The sequence below is a fragment of the Crotalus tigris genome, unplaced genomic scaffold (genome assembly GCF_016545835.1).
Source record: "Crotalus tigris isolate CLP2741 ecotype Arizona unplaced genomic scaffold, ASM1654583v1 scf7180000023723.778456, whole genome shotgun sequence".
NCBI lineage: Eukaryota > Metazoa > Chordata > Lepidosauria > Squamata > Viperidae > Crotalus > Crotalus tigris.
The window spans coordinates 81543-108758 of record NW_024100141.1 but is presented as its reverse complement, the minus strand read 5'-3'; the positions used below and the strand labels follow the sequence as shown (position 1 = coordinate 108758).

Below are 27216 nucleotides of genomic sequence, written 5' to 3'. Positions count from 1 at the left end.
TGCCCCATTTTATGAACTTTCCTGCCATGGTTGTTAAGTGAATCACTGCAGTTGTTAAGTTAGCAACACAGTTGTTAGTTGAAGCTGGCTTCCCCCACTAACTGTACTTATCGGAGGGTTGCAAAAGCTGATCACATGACATCAGGACACAGCAACCATCATAAGCGCGTGCCAGTTGCCAAGCCCCCGAATTTTGATCACATGACCACAAGTGATCAACGTGTCATACGTGTGGGAAACAGTCATAAGTCGTTTTTTTAAGGCCCATTGTAAAGATCTGCCGTCTCTTTACTTTTCCTTTAGTTCTGTCACATTCATCATTTGTGGTGTCTTTTGAAAGACTTGCCTCACTCTCAGTTCTGCCTTTTTTGACAGATCCCACAATTTCTGGAGGGAGGTAACTTTTCTATTCGTTCTTTCTATTCCCCTCCTTTCATTTCCCATGTATGATTCTTTTACTCTTCTTCAGCATTTTAGAGAATTCTGCACATACCCACCTTGGCCTCTTTTGATTTCTCTCTCTCTCTTTTTTTCTCACGGGAATTGTTTGCGAGTGGACTTTCAGGGTGTCATTTTGCAGGACTTCCTACCCGTCCTGTACAATTTTCTTTGTTGGGATCCCAGGGCCATTGGAACTGACCTTTCCTTCCTTAGAGAGTTCATCAAAATCTGCTCTCTTTCTCCTTTCTCTTTCTCCAGATATCATTAATTCAAGGCTAACGTGTTCACTCCCCCACTCCCCCAAGATACCTGTCATTTTCAATTGTTTAAACCAGTGGTTCTCAACCTTTCTAATGCCGCGACCCCATAATACAGTTTCCCATGTTGTGGTGACCCCCAACCACTTATACATCACCGGGTGCCAGGGGCGTGGCCAAAGAAAAGGGGGAAAAATGGCGGACAGCCTTGTTTGGCGACCCCCATGAAATGGTCGTTCGACCCCAAATGGGGTCCCGACCCACAGGTTGAGAACCACTGGTTTAAACTCTGATGGTGAGAATTAGATCCGGGATGGCAAATCCCCTTCTTTTTTTTTTTTTTTTTATATATCTTCCAAGAAATGAAGTCGGCAAGAGAGAACAAGAATTTGTTTGACCTTTGACGCTTGGCCGATTCCCAGCAGATGTCAAGATAATTGAAATTTTCCATTATCAATATTGCCTGCCTCTTTGAAAGACTGGTCATCTAATGCAAATAGATCAATAGCCATTAACCTTGGTGGCTGTGTGACAGCCACTGAAGGCCATCCGCTGGGAGACTAGTGGGCTTTCTTGTGTGCATGGCTGGCCACTGTGAGAACAGACTGCTGGACTAGATGGGCCATAATTATGTTCCTATGACCTCATGACCCCATCTTTATCTTCTGCCTGTCCAAACGGTCAGTAATAAACTCTCATAATCCTATCTGGTTTTTGTTTCTCTCTGTATTCTTAGAGATAATATTCTTTTAACAATGTAAGCCAGGGGTGTCAAACTCAATTTCATTGAGGGCCGCATCAGCATTGCAGTTGCCCTCCGGGGGGGCCGGGGGGGTGTGGCCAGGGTGGATGCAGCCTACTGGGTGGGTGTGGATGGAATAGGTGTGCCCTACTGGGTGGGTGTGGCCAGCTGTACATCGTTCGCGTCAAGGGTGCCTGTGGGGGCTTGGGCAGGAGTGGGAAAGATCTGAGGATCCCTGGCAGAAGGGGGTGGAACTGGGGCAAGTGCCAAGGCATGGTCCACTGGAGGAGCCTCACTGTTCCTCTCAGGCCATGTGGGGGGGGGGCTTATGGAGCTAAGATTGAATGCGTTTCAGCATAGATGGCCACCACAAAATTGTACATTGGCTCCCAGCTGGCCTGGACCAGGGCCAAGGCAGCAGGGGCCGTTCCCTCACTGTTTCCAGGATGGCTTCGTGGGCCACATGAAACCACTTTGCGGGCCGCATCCGGCCCCCGGGCCTTGGGTTTGACATGTCTGATGTAAGCCATCCAGAGACACCTCATGGCGAGATAGGTGGCAAATACATTTATTCAATCAATAAATAATATATTTTCAATACATATCTTATACAGGGTTTCCACGCTCTTTCCTCAATTTCTGAACAAGCCTATTTTGTTCTTTACATTTAATTCAACACTCCCACACCCTTTCTGTTGAGTTTGTTCCATCTGAATAAATTGCTACTTTGCACTGCTATACATGCCAGTGTTAAGTATCTTCCCACCAACTTTCAACAATGTACCCATAGAGGAGTATATTTGCAGCTCAGGGTTGAACTGTGGGGTCCTTGGTGCTCTCTGAGCTTGGCTGCCTTTTTGCAGACTTTTCAGGAATATTCACCTAAGCTCATTTGTTTTCCTGATTTAGGATTTCCCTGTTTCTTTTTTGCACTCTGCGCATTGGTGTAAAAACTTCAGAAGTTTCGAATTCTACCTATTGATCTCTCTGTTGTAATGTCCTGCAAAATTCCTCATCCTCGTTACTGCTGCTGCACTGTGTTCAGTTTTCTTGGCCCCAATCTTTGGCTGCATATTGGGGAGAATCCCGTTTCTTTCCAGGAGTCATTCATGAGGGTAAGATAAGTCACAAAATTCTTGCAATGTAAACAGATTCTTATAACAGAATGACAGAGTTGAAAGGGATCTTGAAGATCTTCCAGTCCAACCCTTTGCTCAAGCAGGAGACCCCATTTCAGAGAAATAGCTGTCCAAGCTCTCCTTAAAAATTTCCAGTGTTGGAGCACCCACAACTTCTGGAGGCAAGTTGTTCCAGTGATTGTTCTCACTGTCAAGAAATTTCTCCTTAGTTCTAGGTTGCTTCTCTCTTTGATTAGCTTCCACCCATTGCTTCTTGTTCTGCCTTTAGGTGCTTTGGAATAGCTTGACTCCTTCTTCTTTGTGGCAGCCCCTCAAATATTGGAGCACTGCTATCATGTCACCCCTGGTCCCTCTCTCTGTTAGACTAGACCAGGGGTAGGGAACCCAAAACACTTAAAGAGCCACTTGGACCCGTTTCCCATCAAAAACAAAACACTGGGAGCCGCAAAACCCTTTTGATATCTAAAATGAAGATAACACTGCATATATCCTTTTTTACCTTTATTATAGGTGTGTGTGTTTGTGGGGGGGGGTATTTGTGTGTGTGTGTGTGTGTGTATATGTATGTATGTGTATACACACACACACACACACACACACACACACACACAGGTTAAAAAAAGGATATATGCAGTGTTATCTTCATTTTAGATGTCAAAAGGGTCTCTCTCTCTCTCTGTCTCTCTCCCTCCCTCTCTATCTGCCCTTGGTCTACCACTCCTCTTCCCCTCTCTCTCTCTCTCTCTCTCTCCCTCCCTCCCTCTCTCTTTCTCTCTCTCTCTTTCTCCCCCCCCCCCTCCTATCTGCTGCTCACCTGGCAAGCTTCAAGCTGTTGTCCAACAAGATCAGGGGTAGGCAACCTCGTCTCTTTTATGACTCATGGACTTCAACTCCCAGAATTCCTGAGTCAGCCTAGCTGGGCTAGCTAGCTCTCTCCTGCCCTTCCTGCTTCCTGCTTCCTGCAGAGACGCAGCAAAGGGAGGAGCTCCGCCCAGTAAGCTTTTCAGCTCCTCGGAGAACATGTGAGTACACTCCTCGGAGAACATGTGAGTACACTCTCTTTCACACACTCTCTCTCTCTCTCTCTCTCTCACACACACACACACACACACACACACAGAGATTGAAGCAGGGAAGCGCAATTGCCTCTCTCTGTCTCTCTCTCTCTGCAAAGGCAGAGGAGGCTGGGAGCCACAGGGGAAGGCTCAAAGAGCCGCATGCGGCTCCGGAGCCGCAGGTTGCCGACCTGTGGACTAGACCAATAGTGGCGAACCTATGGCACGCATGCCAGAGTCGGCACTTAGAGCCCAATTCTAAGTGGGTTTTGAGTTGCAGTTTGGGCACTGGGTCTCTAAAAGGTTCGCCATCACTGAACTAGACATACCCAATTCCTGCAACCGTTCTATATATGTTTTAATCTCCAGTCCCCTGATCATCTTTATTGCTCTTCTCTGCACTCTTTCTGAAATCTCAACATCAAATGTAAGACTGAGAGTGTAGAACAGCTTCCCAAGGAAAGTGTCTGTTCTAATTATGTAACGACGCTTTTTATAAAAATCCTGTTCCATTTTTCCCCCGTTATATAATTACTTTGTGAGTCCCGAATCCATGGGATCGAAATCGTTCTAATCAACAATATAAATGTTTGCAATAAACATTACACAACATCCCCTCTGCTGGCTTTTTCTAGCTTTGTTGCTAAATGTTTTTAACAGCTGCGCCGAGGTCCTCCAGATGATTTTATTGCTTGTCCCAGTAAAATATGTCAGAAACACTCTCCCATCTTCCTCCTCTGTGCAGCAGCCGAAGGAAATTTGGTAACCCCCATTTTCATTTTTACAGAACCTGGTACGGTACATTTATTCTTAACCAGGGTTTGTGTCACGTTCCATACTGCAGTCTTGTTTCGTGAAAGTGTAGCTTAGGATCACTCTCCATTTAAGATTCAGATGTAAGATTAAATTGCTTAATTGAAACAGAAGGAAAGGCTTCTGTTCTTATAGCTGGGCCAGAATGAGAGAGGGAGGTGTTGAAATCTGGAATGAGGCTTGTTCCCATCACAATAAATTTATGCATCTGAGCCCTGCTATTATGAATATATTGGATTGCATAAAATGCTGAACAATAAGACTTCGGAAATAATGCAGAAAAGGTAGCACTTGTAAGCAATTCCTTAAAGCAGGAGGCAATTGCAGAATCTCAGGAAAGACACTCCTACCCACTCCGGGGCACCTTTTCTGAATTCTTTCCAAAGCTCTGCACAACCCCACTGTGTACCGTAGGAGTATTTTGTATGATGAAACTGTTCTGGAAAGAAATAAACCCAAGTACAGTAGATTACTTAAAATGCATTGCAATCTTGTTCGTTTGCAAAATGGCAAGGTTCATCTCAAGGCGTAAAATGGACGGAGTAACTTTTTCCTAGTTCGGGGCGTGTTAAACTAAGTCCTGTTAAACAAACCACGTGTCTATGAATGATGCATATGCTTTGGGGACTTAGTTGTGTTTATTTTAATGCTCACTGTTTATAGACACTGCCCCAGGCTTATTCATATGTCCTGACATTGAGGTCTTGTAAGTAATGGGATTTCCAAATACAGTCTTAACCAATAAAGGAAAATATTTGTATGTCAGGATTGAAATGAGGGGACAGCTCACAGTTAAAATAATGGACTAGCACTGATGATGTTACCTACTTTAGGTTATGAAAAGTTTGCAAGAAAACAACCAAGCTCAGAAAGCACCAAGGATCCCATACAGTCTTTAATTTTTATGGTATAATTATGCAAGGCACCTGGATAAAAACTGGATGGCTGAGTTTTAGTCCTGCCTTAGGCATAAAGCCAGCTGGATGACTTTGGGCTGCTCACTCTCAGCTGTAAGAACAGGGGGTCTTCAAACTTGGCCCTTTCATGACTTGTGGACTTCAACTCCCAGAACTCCTCAGCCAGCGTGCCTGTCTGAGGAATTCTGGGAGTTGAAGTCCACAAGTTGTAAAAGGGCCAGGTTTGAAGACCCCTGTATAAGAAGAAGGATAGGACAAACCAATTCCCAAAAATGTTGCCAAGACAACTGCAGGGACTTATCCAGGTAGTCACCAAGAGTAAAGTCTAACTAGTTCTCACCCTTCAGACTACAAATCTTAAAAGTTCTTCACCACAGACATTTTTCCCCCTTCAATATGCTCTTTGAAAGATAAAAGATTGATTTCTTTGGTTAAGGATTGATTGCTTATGTACCATCAACTTGACTCTTAGTAACCGCATAGATTTTTTTCCCCCATGACGATCTGTCTTTCAGATCTTCAGACAATGTTCTTCTCACCACTGTAACCGAGTCTTATAATAATAATAATAATGATAAAATTGGAAGGAGCCTTGGAGGTCATCTAGTCCAACCCCCTGCTCAGGCAGGAAACCCTATACCATTTCGGACAAATGGCTGTCCAGTTTCTTCTTAAAAACTTCCAGTGTTGGCGCATTCACCGCTTCTGGAGGCAGGTTGTTCCACTGGTTAATTGTTCTAACTGTCAGGAAGTTTCTCCTTAGTTCTAGGTTGCTTCTCTCTTGGATTAGTCTCCATCCGTTGCTCCTTGCCCTGCCTTCAGGCGCTTTGGAAAATAGCTTGACTCCCTCTTCTTTGGGGCAGCCCCTGAGATATTGGAAGGCTGCTATCATGTCCCCCCTCATCCTTCTTTTTGTTAAACTAGACATACCCAATTCCAGCAACCGTTCCTTATATGTTTTAGCCTCCAGTCCCCTAATCATCTTTTTTTGCTCTTCTCTGTACTCTTTCTGGAGTCTCAACATCTTTTTTACATCGTGGTGACCAAAACTGGATGCAATATTCCAAGTGTGGCCTTACCAAGGCATTGCAAAGTGGTGTTCCTGCCAGCTTGGTGTCGTCCCTCACCCTTGCTGCTGGTCATCTTCTTCTCTTTCTTTTCACCTTTCCCAACATTAGAGGCTTCTCCACATAGCTAAATCTTTGCATGATGTGTCCAAAATAGAATGATTTGAGTCTAGTCATTTGTGCCTCAAGTGAGTCTGGGTTGATTTGTTTGATGATAACATTGGTTCGTTTTCTTGACTGTCAATGGTCTTCGCAGGAGTCTTCTCCAACACCAAAGTTCAGAAGCATCACTACTTTTCCTGTACTGCTTCAAAGTTCAACTTCACTATCCACAGAGTCAAGCATGGCCATACCATAGCTTGCAAAATTCTGCTCTTTATAGAAATACACACATCATGGCTTCTGAATGTGTTTTCCAAGGCCTTCATGGCTGTTCTTCCAAGTTCTAGTCTACAGCATAATTTTTGACTGCTTGTTCTTTTATTATTGTTATTCAGTTGCTAAGTCATGTCCGGACTCTTTGCAGCCCCATGGACTACAGCAGAGGTCCCGAACCTTTTGGGCACCAGGGACCGGTTCCGTGGAGAAAGGTTTTTCCACGGACTGGAGAGTGCGTGGTTTTGTGTGCTGCCTGCATCCCACGGATGGGGCTTTGCTTGTTTTTGTGGATCGGTTGCTGGCATGCCATGGCCCAGTACTGGTCCACGGACCAGGGGTTGGGGACCACTGAACTATAACATGCCAGGTTGATGGTTGCTTTTAAAAGGAAAACAGTAACACTTTGACATCTTGGTTGTCAATCCTAAGGCTGGTTGTTGTACCTGTTGTCATTAATTTGGTGGTCTTTATATTTAGCATACAGAATAGCAGAGTTGGAAGGGACCTTGGAGGTTTTCTAGTCCAGGGCTTTTCAACCTTTTCACCCATTGTACCACTTTTAGCATATGGCAATATCTGAGTACCACCAATCACCTAGCAAGGTATCAAAAACTTGACCAAAAAAAGGAAAAAAGTGATAAAGTACAGGTAGTCCTCGACTTACAACAGTTCACTTAGTGACTGTTTGAAGTTACAATGGCACTGAAAAAAGTGCCCCCCAAGCCACAGCCGAGCAAGACACCTGCCTGCCCACCTGGCGGTTCTCTTCCTCCTGTCCGAGGTTTCCATTGTTGTGAGCATTTCTGTTCAGGATTGGCAGCGGGGGTGGGGTGGGGGGGGTGTTTGGTTTTTATTCCCCCCGTCTGCTGGGTGGTTGCAGCAGGTTTTGGTCACTTCACATGACTTTGGGACACTGTGACCGTCATAAATATGAATCTGTTGCCAAGCATCTGAATGTAAATCACAAGACCCTGGAGAGGCTGCAACATTCCAACTGATTGGCACTTCTTCTGGGCTCAGCAGAAGCATCAGGATCAGCGCCGAGCTCCAGCTGGAGCCTGGCGTTGATCCTGGCGCTTCCGCTGAGCCCTGACAGCCCTGCAGCTCCAGCCATTTCTCGCTCAGGCTTGTGCAGTGCTGCCACCGGTTCAGCTCATTCCCCTCCTCTGCTACCACTTTTCTAGGATGGTCGCGTACCACCTGCCAGGTGCCAATGTACCAGAGGTGGTACCCGTACCATTGGTTGAAAAGCCTTGGTCTAGTCCAATCCCCTGCTCAAGCCGGAGACCCTATACCAGGGGTCTTCAAACTTGACCCTTTTATGACTTGTGGACTTCAACTCCAGAATTCCTGAGCCAGTGTGCCTGGCTGAGGAATTCTAAGAGCTGAAATCCACAAGTCATAAAAGGACCAAGCTTGAAGACCCCTGCCTTATACCATTCTGGACAATTGCCTGTCTGATCTCTTCTTTAAAACCTCCAGTGATGGAGCACCCACAATTTTTCAAGGCAAGTTGCTCCATTGATTGCTGTTACTGTGAGGAAATTTCTCCTTAGTTTTAGGTGGATTTCCTCTTCTACCTGTTACTGGAATACTGCATCCAGTTTTGGTCACCACGATGTAAAAAAGATGTTGAGACTCTAGAACGGTGGTTCTCAACCTTTTTAATGCCATGACCCCCAACCAGTCATAAGTCGAGGACTACTCAACCGGTCGTAAGTCGAAGACTACTCAACTGGTGCAGCACCGTTTGCAGAATGGGACTTTTGGCGGGCTCAGCAGGGCAGAGAGAGCCTGGACGATTCCTATTGGCTTTTGAAAGACAATAGAATTAGACTCTATTCAAGAGAGTCTATTCTATTGGCTTTCAAAAGCCAATAGAATAAAAGGGAGTAGCATAGCTAAAGAAAAGGGGGAAAAATGGTGGACTGCATTGTTTGGCGACCCCCGTGAAATGGTCGTTCAACCCCAAATGGGGTCCCGACCCACAGGTTGAGAACCACTGCTCTAGAAAGAGTACAGAGAAGAGCAACAAAGATGATTAGGGGACTGGAGGCTAAATCATATAAGGAACCGCTGCTAGAATTGGGTATATCTAGTTTAATGAAGAGAAGGACGAGGGGGGACATGATAGCAGTCTTCCAGTATCTCAGGGGCTGCCCAAAGAAGAGGGAGTCAAGCTATTCTCCAAAGCGCCTGAAGGCCGGACAAGAAGCAACGGATGGAAACTCATCAAGGAGAGAAGCAACCTAGAACTAAGGAGAAACTTCCTGACAGTTAGAATAATTAATCAGTGGAACAACCTGCCTCCAGAAGTGGTGAATGCTCCAACACTTGAGATTTTTAAGAAGAGACTGGACAGCCATTTGTTCGAAATGGTATAGGGTTTCCTGCCTGAGCAGGGGGTTGGACTAGATGTCCTCCAAGGTCCCTTCCAACTTTATTATTATTATTCGTATTATTAGTATTATTATTAGTATTATTATTTGTCCTGCCTTCAGATGCTATGGTGAATAGGTTGATCCCCCCCCCCTTCTTTGTGCCAGCCCCTCAAATATTGGAAAGCTCCTATCATGTCACCCCAGTCGTTTCTTAGGTTAGACCTACTCAGTTCCTGCAACTGATCATCGTTGCAGCCCCATGTTTCTCACTGCGCTTGCTATCTTTTATTCCAAGATCTTGTAGACCCTTTGCATTTTCAGCCATCAGAGTAGTAAAACGATGAGTTGATCCTTAATAACTTTTCTACGTTGATGTTTTATTATCATTCTCCTTCTCTCCCTCTTTCCTTCCAGCATGCAACTAGTGGTGGATGTGCAGATTCCAGAATGCTTTGGTGGACTTGCTGCAGAAGCTATATTCATCGATACGGAGGGGAGCTTTATGGTTGATCGAGTTGTGGATATAGCAGAAGCCTGCATTCGTCACTGTCAGCTTATTGCTGAAGTGCACCCAGAAGAAGGTTAATTGCCAAACTCTATTTGCCTTCGTGCAAAGTATGCTTTTTTTCCCCCTGGCTACGTATCCGAACGGTTCCATTTATTTCTTTACTGTCATAGATCCATTCAATATTTACTCAAATATAGGAAGTAACTGTATGCAAAGCTGAGTCGGAAGGTTTTATTCATACAGAATTAGGTTGTAGTAATCAGTGTTTCCTCAAACTTGGCTATTTGAAGATAAGTGGACTTCAGCTCCCAGAATTCTCCAGCCGGCTCTGCCAGCTAAGTGACCAAGATTGAAAAACATTGACAGTAATAAACCAATGGACATCCCCAAATTTGGAATAAGAGAAAAGCCATTGGGCACCGAAGCGTAGACATGTCTAGTTTAATGAAAAGAAGGACTAGGGGTGACATGATAACAGTGTTCCAAAATCTAAGGAATTGCCCCAAAGAAGAGGGAGTCAAGCTATTCTCCAAAGCACTGAAGGCAGGACAAGAAGCAACAGATGGAAACTAATCAAGAAGAGAACTAAGGAGAAATTTCCTGATAGTTAGAACAATTAATCAGTGGAACCACCTGCCTCCAGAAGCGGTGAATGCTCCAACACTGGAAATTTTTAAGAAGAGACTGGAATGGTATAAGGCCTGCTTGAACAGGGGGTTGGACTAGATGACCTCCAAGGTCCCTTCCAACTCTGTCATTCTGTATTCTGTATTTCCTATGCCCACCCAAAGCATATAAGATGATGAAAGCACATAAAGGAAAAAGGCTCAGAAGCACATTCTTTAGCTCTTCATTCTTTGTCAGATTTTGCAAGAACTGCTTGGAGAGTGCTGAATTTCAAGGCTTGCTTTTTAAGTACCCTTCCAAAAGGACAGGTTCTTAAGGTGGGTGAAAATAATATACATACAGTCCTAATAGGAAAGTAACATTAGAAAACTGGTGGAAATGCTTAGTCTAGTGGTTATGGCACCAGGCTAGAAAGCAAGAGAATCAAAGTCTCATCTTAGCCATGAAAACTTAACTGGGTGACCTTGGGCCAGTCTTTCTCAGCCCAACCCACCTCACAGGGTTGCTGTTGTGGGGAAAATAGGAGTAGGAAGGCGTATCGGGAATGTTCACCACCTTGAATTATATGTGAAAATATGCGCTGTCTCGCTCACTCACACACACATACACACGCACATATCTGTGGTTTAGTGGGTTGTTGTAGTTCCGGCTAATGAAACCTTCCAAAGAACTTCCAGGCATTGATTTTCCTAAAAGTCTTTTATTGTTACAAAATGTTGGCACAGGCACAACGGAGGGATGCTAGGATCTAAGTTCTCTTCCTCTTTCTTTCCCAGGCTTTGCCCCCAACGCCCCTTGTGCTCTTTATTAACCCCATATTTACCAGACAATTCTGCATATTGTCAAAAGCAAGAATATACAATATTTGCAGCGTTGACATGGGTTTATTAATATTCTCCTCAACTCCCTTCACCCAAAACCCAGAAGTGTCCCAATTAAGTCCAGCCACAAGCAGACCAAAGCTCGTCCACAGCAATGGCCAACGAGCCCACAAGGCATTTGAAAGTTTCCCAATCAAAATAAACCCACCAGGCAAAATCAAAACCACAATCGGAAGAGGATTCATGAGGCAAGAAAAGTCCAGGGTTCACCCAGGCACAATCCAAGTCAAGGCACGATGTCAATCCAAAGCAGGGGTCTTCAAACTTGGCCCTTTTATGCTGGCTGAGGAATTCTGGGAGTTGACGTCCACAAGTCCAAAGGGCCAAGCTTGAAGACCCCTGATCCAAAGCAAGGCAAGAATCACGACAACCAGAAAACATACAGCTAGGAAATGAAGACTTTGTTCCCAGCATTGCTTCCATCTGTCTGCTGTGGCAGCCGGCTTCTGGTGCAGCCCATCAAGAAGGGCGAGGTTTTCTCCTCGCAAGTAATCTGGCTGACCTTCTCTGCTCCTGCCTTTTCTTTGCCCTGCCTGTTCTTGGAGCAGGTGCAGAAGGCAGTTCCTTTTTCTCGTCACTGGCTGGCTGCAGCTGCGTGCTTTCCCCACCTGAAGCCTCAGGGCTGTCCTGCTGCAGCTGTGCTTCAGCCAAAAATCCCTCTCAAGCGGCTGCTTGGAGCCATTGGCCAACTCCCTTCCAGAAGTGCTACTAATTCATCTTCCTCCCAGCTGACATCTGGAGAGAGATCTGGGGAAGTGTCCAGGGGAGTCATCACCACATAATAAAGGCGGGATGTAAATACATGAAAAGAAATAAATAAAAATTCCCCAGAATATCTTCTGACCTGAGGCAGCAGTCCTTGAGAAACTGGATTACATGGATTGGTTTCATTCCACGGGCAGAATTCATTAGAAATTTCACAACAATCTCCCTTGAACTAAAACCCAAATTTCTTGGAACCGTTCAAGGTATTTGACAAAATGCTGAGGGAAAATGTATGCAATGCGGCAGTACAAAAAATCTGGGTTTTGTCAGGGTTTGGGGCAGGCATTTTCTTCGAGTCCCAACACCTAATAGATGTTTTAAGATGCAACAAGACATTCTTAATATTTATGTATTATACTGATATATAATAATATGTCGTTTACATATGTCTATCTAGAGACGGTTATCATTTGATCGTACTAGGTATATAATAATAATAATAATAACAACAACAATTGTCGATAAGAAAGACAAAAAAGTCTGGATAGTGGGTAAGGACTCGATAGGTAGACAAAATGCCAAATCCAGTCTGAACATCTGGCTGACTGTGCGATGATCCATAATAATAATAATAATAATAATAATAATAATAATAATAATAATAATAATAAGAAGAAGAAGAAGAAGAAGAAGAAGAAGAAGAAGAAGTAGTAGTAGTAGTAGTACTAGTACTACTAGTAGTAGTAGTAGTTGGAAGGGACATTGGAAGTCATCTAGTCCAACCCCCTGCTCAGGCAGGAAACCCTATACCATTTCAGACAAATGGTTGTCCAGTCTCTTCTTAAAAACTTCCACTGTTGGAGCATTCACCACTTCTGGAGGCAGGTGGTTCCACTGGTTAATTGTTCTAACTGTCAGGAAGTTTCTCCTTAGTTCTAGGTTGCTTCTCTCCTTAATTAGTTTCCATCCATTGCTTCTTGTCCTGCCTTCAGGCGCCTTGGAAAATAGCTTGACTCCCTCTCCTTTGGGGCAGCCCCTGAGATATTGGAACACTGCTATCATGTCCCCCCTCATCCTTCTCTTCGTTAAACTGGACATACCCAACTCCAGCAGCCATTCCTTATATGTTTTAGCCTCCAGTCCCCTAATCATCTTTGTTGCTCTTCTCTGTACTCTTTCTAGAGTCTCAACATCTTTTTTACATCGTGGTGATTGTATGATTGTATTGTATGATTGATCATATGACTATGTGATTTATTATTACAAAAGACTACCACAAGCTATCTCTGAAAGGAGCTGATTATTTCCCGATACCTTGCTCTGTCAACTGCCTCTGTCTCAAGCCAGGAATGAGGAATAAACAGTAAATTCAATATAGGTTTTTATTGGGTTTTTTTCCCCCTCCCCTTTTTTCTTCAGATCATCAAATAGCCCTGGAGACTTTCTCTCTTGAAAATATTCTTTCCCATATTTATTACTTCCGTTGCCATGACTATATGGAGCTGCTGGCACAGGTTTACCTCCTCCCAGATTTCCTCTCTGGACACCCAAAGGTAAGGGCCAAAAAGAAGTGTACCTCGCGGGGGGAAGAGAATGTATTAAGAGTTGCAGTGCAGATAGTCCTCGACTTTACGACCCACGATTAAGACCAAAATTTCTATTGCTAAGCAAGACCGCTTTGAAAGTGAGTTTTGCCCAACTTAACAACCTTGCCACAATTCCGTGAAACATTGCAGCTGTTAAACTAGTCACATGATTGTTTGCTGAATCTGGCTTCCTCGTTGACTTTGCTCGTCAGACGGGCGCAAAAGTGGATCACGTGACCCCGGGACACTGTCATAAATATGAGTCAGTGATGGAGCATCCAAATTTCTATCTCATGACTGCAGGGATGCTAGAATGGTTGCAAATGCGAAAAGCAGTCGCAAGTCCCTTTTTTTAGTGCCTCTAAATTTTGAATGGTCACTGGTTGTAAGTCAAGGACTGCCTGTAGTGCATAAACAATACGTAGTTTTTTCTACCTTCTTCAAATTTACATAGTCTCATTTTTTCCCTCATTTAAAAATAAGTAAGGAAGGTCTGGTTTCCTTTCTAGTGTTTGGTAGAATTTGTAAGAATATACAGATAGTCCTCATTTGATAACCATTTAGAATTTTTTGTTAGTTGTGAAGTCGTGTCTGACCCATCGCGACCCCATGGACAACGTTTCTCCAGGCCTTCCTATCCTCTACCATCTTCTGGAATCCATTTAAGCTCACGCCTCCTGCTTCAGTGACTCCATCCAGTCCCCTCATTCTCTGTCGTCCCCTTCTTCTCTTGCCCTCCATCTTTCCCAGCATCAGGCCCTTCTCCAGTGAGTCCTTCCTTCTCATTAGGTGGCCAAAGGACTTGAGTTTCAGCTTCAGGATCTGGCCTTCTAAAGAGCAGTCGGGGTTGATCTCCTCTAGGACTGACCGGTTGGATCCCCTTGCAGTCCAGGGGACTCGCAGGAGTCTTCTCCAGCACCAGAGTTCAAAGGCCTCCATTCTTTGTCGCTCAGCCTTTCTTACGGTCCAACTTTCACAGCCATACATTGCAACTGGGAAAACCAAAGCCTTGACTATACGCACTTTTGTTGGCAGGGTGATGTCTCTGCTTTTTAGTATGCTGTCTAGATTTGCCATAGCTTTCCTCCCCAGGAGCAAGATTTTAGAATGCTTGCCCCTAAAGTGTGCCGTTGTAAAACATGATGTTACATGATTCCCTCCCTTAGCAATGACAATTCAGGCAGTCCCCAGCTTTCATCGTTAAGCAAGGACCTTAACTTAACCAGAGCATTTGACTTCCCACCAGCTTCCCCATTGATTTGATTGTGGGAAACCAGTAGGGAGGTTGCAGATCGCAATCCCATGACAGTTGGATGTTGCGAAGGTTGGAAATCCAGGCTGGTTGCTGAGCGCTACGGTTGCGATCGTGTGACGAGAGGGACGCTTCAACTGCCAGAGCTTTGAGGATTGGTCCTAAGTGTCTATAATAATAATAATAACAACAACAACAACATAACACCCCAGACTTAACAATTGTCGATAAGAAAGACAAAAAAGTCTGGATACTGGACGTGGCAGTGCCTGGAGACAGCAGAATAGACGAGAAAGAACTGGAGAAGATAACAAAATACAAAGACCTACAAATAGAAATAGAAAGACTGTGGCAAAAGCAAGCAAGGGTAGTACTAATAGTCATAGGCTCCTTGGGTGCAATCCCAAAACAACTGGAGCACTACTTGAACACCATTGGCATTGACAAATTCGCTATTAGTCAATTGCAAAAGGCGGCCTTATTAGGAACCGCTTCCATCCTGCGACGATATCTGTAATGCCATCAAACATCCACATCTGCCTATCCCAGGTCCTGGGTAAGGACTCGATAGGTAGACAAAATGCCAAACCCAGTCTGAACATCTGGTTGACTGTGCGATGATCCATAATAATAATAATAATGGAAGGGACCTTGGAGGTCATCTAGTCCAACCCTCTGCTCAGGCAGGAAACCTTAGACCATTTCAATGGCTGTCCAGTCTCTTCTTAAAAACTTCCAGTGTTGGAGCATTCACCGCTTCTGGAGGCAGGTTGTTCCACTGGTTAATTGTTCTCACTGTCAGGAAATTCCTCCTCAGTTCTAGGTTGCTTCTCTCTTTGATGAGTTTCCATCCATTCCTCTTTTCCTGCCCTCAGGTACTTTGGAGAATAGCTTGACTCCCTCTTCTTTGTGGCAGCCCCTGAGAGATTGGAAGACGGCTATCATGTCCTCCCTCGTCCTTCTCTTCATTAGACTAGACAGGCCCAATTCCAGCAGCCGTTCCTTATATGTTTTAGCCTCCAGTCTTCTGATCATCCTTGTTCCTCTTCTCTGCACTCTATCTAGAGTCTCAACATCTTTTTTACATCGTGGTGACCAAAACTGGATGCCGTATTCCAAGTGTGGCCTTGTAAAGTGGCATTAACACTTCATGTGATCTTGATTCTATCCCTCTGTTAATGCTCTTGTTCAGCACCATCTTAAGTTCGAGTAGTCTCTTAATGAAGGATTGTTAAGTGAGGACTACCTGTATTTCACAGATCTTTCTGACAAGAACGTTCCTGAAAAGATAATTCTTGGTTTAGTACCCAGCTCAAAAGAGAGATTCCCCCACTAGCCCTTGTGGGTCCAGATGGAAAAAAACATTTGTTCTCTTGGAAACTGCAGGCACTTCTGTCGGGGCTGTGGGGGAAGATGTAAGAATTTGTCTAATGAAGTCGAGCAGGGGGAGAAAGGGAGAGCTCAGTGTAAGGTTCCTCTCTGGAATTTGTAGGAAGAAAGATTTTTTCAAATAACAATCTGGCACAGAGGTAAACGTTTGTCCCTGCTGGGTAGTAACTGCCCTGAGTTTTACAGCATATAGGGGGAAAAGGGGGGAGGGTGCCAAGCAAAAGCATCCCCTTTTGGTGGCAGCAAGAATTATCCTGCCGTGACTTGTAGGAGGCAGAGCTGGGGCGTATATATTTCAAAAACATTTTTGAGACAGGAGGTTTGAGGCTCCTATCCTTTCGCCCTTTCAGCTTGACCATGCCACTTCAAGAAATAGAAATAATAGACTATTTTCCCTTGACTAAATGTTTTTGGATGTTTTGACTTCTAGTTATATGGCTGTCAGTTATCTCTGTTTTCTGGAAACTGGCCATAGTTTATATACTTCCTCGCTCTCTGCCCCACCAACCATCAGTCACTTACCTGTCTGCATGCTTGGAACAGGATAGGATAGAATAGGATAGAATAGGAATGGAATGGAATGGAATGGAATAGAATAGAATAGAATAGAATAGAATAGAATAGAATAGAATAGAATAGAATAGAATAGAATAGAAAATATGGAATGGAATAGAATAGGAATGGAATGGAATAGAATAGAACAGAAAAGAAAAGAATAAGAAATAGAAGAAAAGAACAGAACAGAATAGAATAGAATAACAGAGTTGGGAGGGATCTTGGAGGTCTTCTAGTCTAACCCCCTGCTCAGGCAGGAAGCCCTATACCATTTCAGATAAATGCCTGTCTAATCTCTTAAAAACTTCCAGTGCTGGGGCATTCACAACTTCTGGAGGCAGGTTGTTCCACTGGTTAATTGTTCTAACTGTCAGGAAGGAAGTTAGATTGAAATAGATTGAGGGGTCACTATAAACTCCTCATTACTTCAGGTGTTTATTATGGGAACTCAGAACTAAACACTGGGTCATAACAGCTGGAATTGTTTTTTTAAAAAAGCTTTTTCTTTATAATCAGTAATGTGACTGATTATTTTTTCCCTGCAAACTAAACATTTTCTGAAACAAATCAGCTTTTTGCATAAAGGTTGTGGGTTTTTGGTTTTTTTTTTTTTTTTTTTTTTTTTTTTGGAGGGGAAATTCTCCAATTTGAAATGATCTAATAACTAACATCAGTATCTCTTCTGAGCTAATACCTGACCTCTTCTCCAAGTAAAGGTCATTCTAATAGCTAAGCACAATAACAGTCAGAACATCTGAGAATCGTGGGAGGCTTGTTTAAGATGCTACTGTTCTTGGATTGGTTTTTTTTTTTTTTTAAACATCTGATGGAGGAAAAAACTGCAGCCGTTTCCTGGGAGCTTCGTCGTGGTTTTATAACTTGAAATTCTGTAAATAGAATAACAACTCAAACGAGGCAAAGGGTTAATCCCTTTCAGATGAATCTATACTTAATTTCCCTCAACCATAAAATGTCAAGTAGCCCTTTGATTCATAGTGAGGGATCCCTGAGAGGGGGGAGGGGAGGGAGGGAGGGAGGGAGAGAGAGAGAGAGAGAGAGAGAGAGAGAGAGAGAGAGAGAGAGAGAGAGAGAGAGAGAGAGAGAGAGAGAGAGAGAGAATATATATTTATAGGCATCCCAGCTTTTCTGAGACGGATTTCCGTGGAAATGAAGCTCTCTCTGTTTTATATCTGTTCCTTAGGTGCAGTTGATTGTGATTGATGGAATTGCCTTTCCTTTCCGCCATGACTTCGAAGACCTGTCGCTGCGAACAAGGCTTTTGAACGGCCTGGCCCAGCAGTTGATATGCATCGCAAATGACCGTACCTTAGCTGTAAGTCTGAGGAAGAATGGAGATATGTGGTTAAGTCAATAAATGGTCCTCGGTTGATGGCCACAATTGAGCCGTAACATTTCCATTGTTAAGTGAAACATTCGTTTCATGAATTTTGACCCGTTTTGTGACAGTTGTTAAGTGCATCACTGCATTTGTTAAATTAGTCAGACGGTTGTTAAGTGAATCTGGCTTCCCCATTGCAAAGGTCGCAAAAGGGGAATCACGTGACCCTGGGACGCTACACTGGTCATAAATAGGAGTCAGATGCCAAGTGTCTGAATTTTGATCACATGACCCTGGGGGACCCTGCAGTGGTTGCAGGTGCGAAAAACGGTCATAAATCGCTTTTTTCAGTGCTGCTGTAACTTCAAACGGTCACTAACCAAACTGGTAAGTCGAGGACTATCTATATAACTTTGCGACACTCGAAGTAATCAACTATACATTGGGCAGAAAATGTAACGCAACACACTGTGGTGTATTTTTTGACATGTTCTATAAATATGTCAATTGTGGTTAAACCATAATTTCTAGTTTAATATACTATCTAAAATCAGTTATTTATTCAACAGAGTATGATTCAACAAAGGCTAGCTTGACATGAGAATCCAGCTATTCCTTTGTTCTTATAAATCTCATCTTGTCTGCGCTTTAAGTGGGTTAAGGATTTCCTGCCTTTAGATCAGTGGTTCTCAACCTGTGGGTCGGGACCCCATTTGGGGTCGAACGACCATTTCAAGGGGGTCGCCAAACAACGCAGTCCGCCATTTTTTTCCCCTTTTCCTTAGCTGTGCTACTCCCTTTTATTCTATTGGCTTTTGAAAGCCAATAGAATAGACTCTCTTGAATAGAGTCTAATTCTATTGGCTTTCAAAAGCCAATAGGAATTGTCCAGGCTGTCTCTGCCCTGCTGAGCCCGCCAAAAGTCCCATTCTGCAAACGGTGCTGCACCAGTTGAGTAGTCCTCGACTTACGACTGGTTGAGTAGTCCTTGACTTACGACCGGTTGGGGGGTCGCGGCATTAAAAAGGTTGAGAACCACTGCTTTAGATTGTCATTGTATTTTTTTATAAATATAAATGCCAGTTTGGTCTAGTGCAGGGGTAAGCAACCTTGGCTCTTTTATGACTTTCAACTCCCAGAATTCCTAAGCCAGCATGGCTCAGCTTGGAAACCTCTCCCTTTCCCCTCAGCACAGCTGGCTCAGGAATTCTGGGAGTTGAAGTCCATGAGTCATAAAAGAGCCAAGGTTGCCTACCCCCTGGTCAAGTGGTTAAAGCACCAGGCTAGAAGCCAGGATATAGTAAGTTCTAGTCCCGCCTTAGGCATGAAAGCCAGCTGGGTGACTTTGGGCCAATCACCAGGAGATGGTGAGTTCTAGTCCCACCTTTGGCGTGAAAGCTGGCGGGTGACTTTGGGCCAATCACCAGGAGATTGAGAGTTCTAGAAGAGCCATGGAGACGCTGTGGTAAGAATGGGTATTGTAGGCCAACTCTGCCCACAGCCAGGAATTCGATCCTGACCGGCTCAAGGTTGACTCAGCCATCCACCCTTCCGAGGTGGGTAAAATGAGGACCCAGATTGTTGGGGGGCAAGATGCTGACTCTGTAAACCGCTTAGAGCTGTAAAGCACTATGAAGTGGTATACAAGTCTAAATGCTATTGACTGGGCCAGTCACACTCTCTCAGCCTAACCCAACTCACCAGGTTGTTGTTGTGGGGAAAATAGGAGGAAGAGGAGGAGTATTGTATGTATATATACACCTATCTAGCCTAAAACGGCTAGATAGATCGATAGAACTGAAGAAGCTTCTTGGATGAGAAGAGAAGCATCTTCAAGGAAAAATAAAGAAAGTCCAGCTGCCTTTTGGAAAAGCACCTTTGAGATAGACAGACAGACAGATAATAGACAGACAGTCAGAATCCTGTAAAGAGAAAACAAGTCTTGCTGAGAGACACTGTGGAAGAAATTCCTTCCTAAACTGTCTTTCCTCACCTTTGTTGTTGCATCCTTTGACCTCTGCCTGGAGGTGCTGCAGTCCTAGCTGGCTTCCTGCCAACGGATGACAGGCTTGAGCTACAGCTATTTATAGGTGGGCTTTTTTCAGCCTACCCAGGTTCCAGAATGAAGCTTAGGCACGTTCGGGAATGTTACTTATTTCCTGTTTCCAGGTAACATAGTTCTTCTTTAAGCCGTGATTCTATATGTGCACTGGGATTTCTTTTTTATTGCTGGGCTGCTAAAAATAAGCCTATCCATGTGTTTTTACTCAGATAATGTTAGAAGACAACAGAGAACAGCCCTAGTGGATCAGTCTATGAGCCTAAAATCTTACTTCCCAAGCTGGCTAAACAAAATACCAATGAGAAACCTCACGTGGTACATTACAGCTATACCCCCAGCTAAAAATACTCAGAGGCACCCCAGTTTAACACATTCCAGTATTTGAGGGTCTGCCACAAAGAGGAGGGACTCAATTCATTTTCCAAAGCACCCGAAGGCAGGACAAGAAGCAATGGATGGAAACTGATCAAGGAGAGAAGCAACCTAGAATTAAGGAGAAAATTCTGACAGTGAGGACAATTAACCAGTGGAACAGCTTGCCTTCAGAAGCTGTGGGTGCTTCATCACTGGAGGTTTTTAAGAAGAGACTGGATAATCATTTGTCTGAAATGGTATAGGGTTTACTGCCTGAGCAGGGGGTTGGACTAGAAGACCTCCAAGGTCCCTTCCAATTCTGTTATTCTGCACTGGATGTTGACATTGGATTCTTTAGATAATATACTGAATGAACAAATCCTTCATAGTTCCTGTTTTGAGTTATTGACTCAGGTAGACCAACATAGGGGGCTTGATGGGCACATTTTGTACTGCTAAGATAACTCAAAAATGGCAGTCTTTTGGTACAAGGACTGAGGTCTGTTTGCTAAATGTTGGCAATGATGAACAAGTCAAGATTCAAATGATAAATGTCTCAGACAGAAAACTAGTGGGATTGTTCCCACAACCTCCTTTAACCCCTAGAATTCTCTCCACCAGTGGTTTTTTTGTTTTGTTTTGTTTTTTTGGTATTGCACCCAGGGCACCTACTACTAGTGGCACTGCCTTTGCTCTCTTTTGCCACAGTGGCTCTATTTCTGCTTACGGGTCTTTGCATTTTGTTATCTGCTCCAGTTCTTTCTCTTCTACTAGCCTGTCTCCAGGTCCACTATCCAGACTTTTTATCTTTCTTAATGACAGTTGTTAAGTCTGGGGGTGGCGCAGGAGTTAGAGTGCAGTATTGCCGGCAGGAGTTAGAGTGCAGTATTGCCGGCTAATTCAGCTCCTGACTGGCTCAAGGTTGAGTCAGCCTTTCATCCTTCTCAGGTCGGGATCATAAAATTGTTGGGGGCAAAATGCTGATTGTAGCCCAACAGTTGATATGTTGGGGGTAAAATGCTGATTCCGTAAACCACTTAGAGAGGGGTGTAGAGCACCATGAAGCGGTATATAAGTCTCAAGTGCTATTGCTATTGTTATTATTAGGGAAAGTGGCCTCATAAGAGGTGGGGAAGTTGTGGCTCTCCAAAAGTTATAATAATAATAATAATACAGTGGACCACCTGGTAAGCTGTTGCAAGAAGATTGCACAGACTGACTACAAGCAGCAGCATGACAAAGTAGCAACAATGGTGCATTGGAAGATCTGCAAAAAATATAATTTGCCTGTAAGTGAAAACTGGTGGGATCATAAAACAGAGAAAGTCATAGAAAATGATAAAATTAAACTGCTCTGGGACTTCAGAATTCAAACAGACAAGCACCTGCAACATAACATCCCAGACTTAACAACTGTCGATAAGAAAGACAAAAAAGTCTGGATACTGGACGTGGCAGTGCCTGGAGACAGCAGAATAGACGAGAAAGAACTGGAGAAGATAACAAAATACAAAGACCTACAAATAGAAATAGAAAGACTGTGGCAAAAGCAAGCAAGGGTAGTACCAATAGTAATAGGCTCCTTGGGTGCAATCCCAAAACAACTGGAGCACCACTTGAACACCATTGGCATTGACAAATTCGCTATTAGTCAATTGCAAAAGGCGGCCTTACTAGGAACTGCTTCCATCCTGCGACGATACCTGTAATACCATCAAACATCCACATCTGCCTATCCCAGGTCCTGGGTAAGGACTCGATAGGTAGACAAAATGCCAAATCCAGTCTGAACATCTGGCTGACTGTGCGATGATCCATAATAATAATAAAGTTGGAAGGGACCTTGGAGGTCATCTACTCCAACCCCCTGCTCAGGCAGGAAACCCTATACCATTTCAGACAAATGGCTGTCCAGTCTCTTCTTAAAAACTTCCAGTGTTGGAGCATTCACCGCTTTTGGAGGCAGATTGTTCCACTGATTAATTGTTATAACTGTCAGGAAACTTCTCCTTAGTTCTGGGTTGCTTCTCTGGTTAGTTTCCTTCCGTTGCTTCTTGTCCTGCCTTCAGGCACTTTGGAGAATAGCTTGACTCCCTCTTCTTTGGGGCAGCCCCTGAGATATTGGAACATGGCTATTATGTCCCCCCTTGTCCTTCTCTTCATTGAACTAGACAGACCCAATTCCAACAACCGTTTCTTATATGGGATCCAACTTCATAAGCCTCAGCATGACCAGTAATCAGTGACAAGGGCTATTATAGTCTAAGCTAGTGTTTCTCATCCTGTGGACCTCAACTCCCATGCTGGCTGGGGAATCCTGGGAGTTGAGGCCGGTTGTTAAGTTGAATCACTGCAGTTGTTCAGTGAATAACACGCTTGTTAAGTGAATCTTGGCTTCCCCATTGGCTTTGCTTGTCAGAAAGTCACAAAAGCTGATCACGTGAACCCAGGAGGGTAAAACAGTCATAAATATGAGTTGTCAAGCATCTACATTTTTACCATGTGACCATGAAGATACAATGGTTGTAAAGTGTGAAAAACTCATAAGTCACTTTTTTTGGTGCCATTGTAACTCTGAACGGTCACTAAATGAATGGTTGTGTAAGTTTGGGACTACCTTTATTTGATGTAAATTCTCTCTTTTTTTTTTTTTTTTTTTTTTTGCTTCTTTCAGGTCGTGTTGACCAATCAGATGACCACACGCTTTGAACAAAGTCGTTCCTCTTTGGTACCTGCCTTAGGTAAGCATTTTTACTTCCTGTTAGAGGAGATTATTTTTCTCTCCTCTACTTACATTTCACTTTCTTTCTTGGGAACAAAAAGTACAGTGATGGTCAGTCTTGTTTTCCAAAGAATTCTCTCTGAAGATCTATTCATACGGAGAACGTTTTATCGGGACGAGGGAGTCCCATGCTTATCACTTTGTTTTGCCGTGACCTTAGCTGTGATTGCATCTACTGCCTATAGTCCATTCGTTGTTTTCATTGTTTCTTGTTTTGCCTTCTGGTGCTTTGGAAAACAGGTTGACCCCTACAAAAAAGAAGGGGTCAACCTATTTTCCAAAGCACCAGAAGGCAAGACAAAAAGCAATGGATGGAAACTAACCCAGGAGAGAAGCAACCTGGAATTAAGGAGAAACTTCCTAAAAGTGAGGACAATTAATCAGTGGAACTCCTTGCCTCCAGAAGTTGTGGGTGCTCCAACACTGGAGGTTTTCAAGAAGAGACTGGTCAGCCATTTATCTGAAATGATATGGGGTCTCCTGTTTGTTTGTTTGTTTGTTTGTTTGTTTGTTTGTTTGTTTGTTTGTTTGTTTATGAGACTTATATACCGCTTTAAGTGCAAGCAATCTCTAAGCGGTGTACCCCAGTAAGCAATGTATATATATATTTACATTGCCCCCAACAATCTGGGTCCTCATTTTATCTACCTTGGAAGGATGGAAGGCTGAGTCAACCCTGAGCCGGTGAGATTTGAACCGCTGACCTGCTGAACACAGTCAGCTAAAGTGGCCTGCAGTACTGCACTCTAACTGCTGCACCACCTCGGCCCTGTTTGAGCAGGGAGTTGGACTAGAAGACTTCCAAGATCCCTTCCATCTCTGTTATTTTAGTCCTTAAAAGCTGATGTAATAATATATTGGCTCGTTTTAAGTTGTCCCAAGACTCTTAGCTATTTTTGTAGCCAAAGACAAAGAGAATTTCAGAAATTGTTGTCATTGCAGGAACTACAGAATATCAATTTTAACTGTGGAGCTGCTAACTTAATATGGGCATTCTTGATACGAAAACATCTCGAGAAATACTGAAGGGGCAACTTAGAAAGACCAAATTGACCGGTGTCAGAGATCTCCAAGAAATAAATTGCAATTCCTTCGCCTTTAAATGATAAGAGCAATCATTGATTGTTTACTAGCCAACTTCTCTTCCCCTCTTTTTCCAAGGTCCTCCACCCATTCCATGACAGATGTACTCTGGTTAAATATTCTTTATTTCTTCCTTAAATTTATATGCCGCCCATCTCCCCCGTAGGAGAGGTAAAGATACCAAAACTAATAAAATAACGAAGAATTTTCTGTGCTGAAATGAGATCTCCTGAATCAAAATTTGGCGTTAAAAAGCCAGGGAAGCCAAACAGAGCCCAAATAAAAGATTTACAGAAAGCACTTCTTTTTTTTTTTTCCCACTGCTTCCTGCCAAGCAAATCTCTTTTTATTTTTAAGTAAAGCGTCCTTTGAGGTGAACTTGACTGCTGGGGACTTCCTGAACACATCCATTTAATTTTCTTGGCAGCTCTTCGGGTGGTTTTTCCATTGCTTTATTTCAGGTTGTTTGGGATTTGTTTCGCTTATAGCCTGCGATTCCCTGATGCGCTTCCATCCCAGTTGTAGCCAGATCCGACACGGTTTAGTTTTCTGAGAACAGCCCGTACCGCAGCAGATCTTCAGATGCAAATGTCTTTGAAGTTGTGGACAGATAATCTTTGTTTTTGCATCGGCTGATCATCTCAAAATGATGATTTGGGTGACATCCGTGTTACAACTCTTTGTTCGTTTTTTTTCTTCCTCATCTCTCCCCTCAGCCTTTGAGAGCCATTCTTATGTGTCTTGACTGCTTTTCTCTGTTATTTTGCTGGAATATATACAGGTAGTCCTCCCCTTACGATCACAATTGAGCTCTAAATTTATGTCGCCAAGTGAGAAATGTGTTAAGTGAATTTTGCTTCCTTTGATGACTTCTACGCTAAGTGAATCACTGCCGTTCTTCAATGAGCCACACGGTTGTTAAGTGAATCTGGTTTCCCCGTTAACTTTGCTTGTCAGAAGGTTGCAAAAGGGAATCGCATGACCTCGGGACGCTTGCAGCCGTTGTATATGTGAGTCAGTTGTCAAGCATCCTGATGTAAATGCCGTGACCCTGAGGATGCTGCAACGGTCATTAGTGTGAAAAATGTCACTTTTTTTCAGTGCCATTGTAACTTTGAACTGTCACTAAACAAACTTTTGTAAGCCGAGGGCTTCTTGTTGTTAGTTGCGAAGTCGTGTTTGACCCGTCGCGACCCCATGGACTAGTGGTTAAGGCACCTGGTTAAAAACCCAAGAATGTGAATTCTAGTTCTGCTTTAGCTATGAAAGCTGGTTTCGCTGACTTTGGACCAGTCACCAGGAGACTCAGAGTTCTTCTCGTTGTTGTTGTTAGTTGTGAAGTCGTGTCCGACAACGTTCCTCCAGGCCTTCCTGTCCTCTACCATCTTCTGGAAATCCATTTAAGCTCACGCCTCCTGCTTCAGTGACTCCATGCAGCCCCCTCATTCTCTGTCGTCCCCTTCTTCTCTTGCCCTCAATCTTTCCCAGCATCAGGCTCTTCTCCAGCGCGTCCTTCCTTCTCATTAGGTGGCCAAAGTACTTGAGTTTCAACTTCAGGATCTGGCCTTCTAAAGAGCAGTCGGGGTTGATCTCCTCCTCCAGGACTGACCGGTTGGATCGCCTTGCAGTCCAAGGGACTCGCAGGAGTCTTCTCCAGCACCAGGACTACCTGTGTTGTATTTAAACACTTGAGTTTACAGCAACCTGAGCTTTTATCATCAGAGATTCTGCTTTTCTGGCCATTTTAAAAGGGGCTCCTTCACTTTGATTAGAAGAGGTCCAGATTAATTCTTTCTCGCCCCCCCCCCCCCAAAGAGGGCAAAGATCTGGGTTAAAGCCACCTTACGAGGATGACCGAAGAGCGATGCTTTTAAAATAGCTCCCTGCATTCCTTCTGCCTCTGAATCACGTAACGGTTCCCTTGATGGTTGGGGCAGGGGCAGCCGTGCAAAGGCGCAGCGCCCTTAATGTGTCTTCAGCAGTTCATCCGCTCGGCAGAGACGTGAGATAAATTGAACAGAATCAAAAGTGCGGTCCTTGGAGGACGCCAGATTGATAAAATAATAAAAAAAATACCTTGCTTTCGAATGCTGACCTATTGTCTCCTGCCCTGCCTTTCCCCTGCGGTCTACATGGGTTTTTGGCAGACAATCAGACTACAAAGCAAATGAAAGCTAATGGATTTAAGGGTCGGCAACTGGCGATCCGTAGGCTGGGTCCAGCTCCCCGAGGGTTGCCATCTGCTCCCTCAGCTGCCAGTCAGTATTTTCCTCTCTGTTCTTGGAACAGTTGAGGGAAAGACAATAATCTCCAGCAAGCAGCAGAGAATTCCTCTAGGTTGGAGTCTCTCCCTCTCTCCCTCCCTCTCCATCTCTCTCTCTCTCCCCCTCTCATCTGTTTATCATCTCTATCATTCTCTCATCTCTCATCTCTATCCATCTATCCGTCCATCTGTCTGTCCATGCATCCCCCCTCCTCCTCCTCCTCCTTCTTTTCTCTCCCTCTTTCTCCCTCTCTCTCCCCCTCATTTATCATCTCTATCATTCTCTCATCTCTATCCGTCCATCTGTCTGTCCATGCATCCCCCCCTCCTCCTTTTCTCTCCCTCTCTCTCTCCCTCTCTCTCCCCCTCATTTATCATCTCTATCATTCTCTCATCTCTATCCATCTATCCGTCCATCTGTCTGCCCATCCATCCCCCCCTCCTTCTTTTCTCTCCCTCCCTCTCCATTTCTCTCTCCCCCCTCCCTCCCTCTCTCTCTCATTTCTCATCTCTGTCATTCTCTCATTTCTCATCTCTATCCATCTGTCTGTCTGTCCATCCATCCATTCCCCCCCCCATCCTCCTCCTTCTTCCTCTTCTTCTTTTCTCTCCCTCTCTCTCATTTGCCCTGTTTGGACTC

The 27216-nt window shown here is 44.0% G+C and overlaps 1 protein-coding gene across 1 annotated transcript in view; it reads left to right on the top strand.

The window, feature by feature from the left end:
- Positions 1 to 27216, top strand: part of RAD51C (RAD51 paralog C) — a 59477-nt gene that overhangs the window by 7018 nt on the left and 25243 nt on the right. Inside the window, exons 3-6 of the mRNA XM_039321245.1 lie at positions 9605 to 9771; positions 13331 to 13464; positions 17895 to 18026; positions 23123 to 23189. Coding sequence (XP_039177179.1) covers positions 9605 to 9771; positions 13331 to 13464; positions 17895 to 18026; positions 23123 to 23189 — 500 coding nt within the window. The remainder of the gene's footprint in view (positions 1 to 9604; positions 9772 to 13330; positions 13465 to 17894; positions 18027 to 23122; positions 23190 to 27216) is intronic.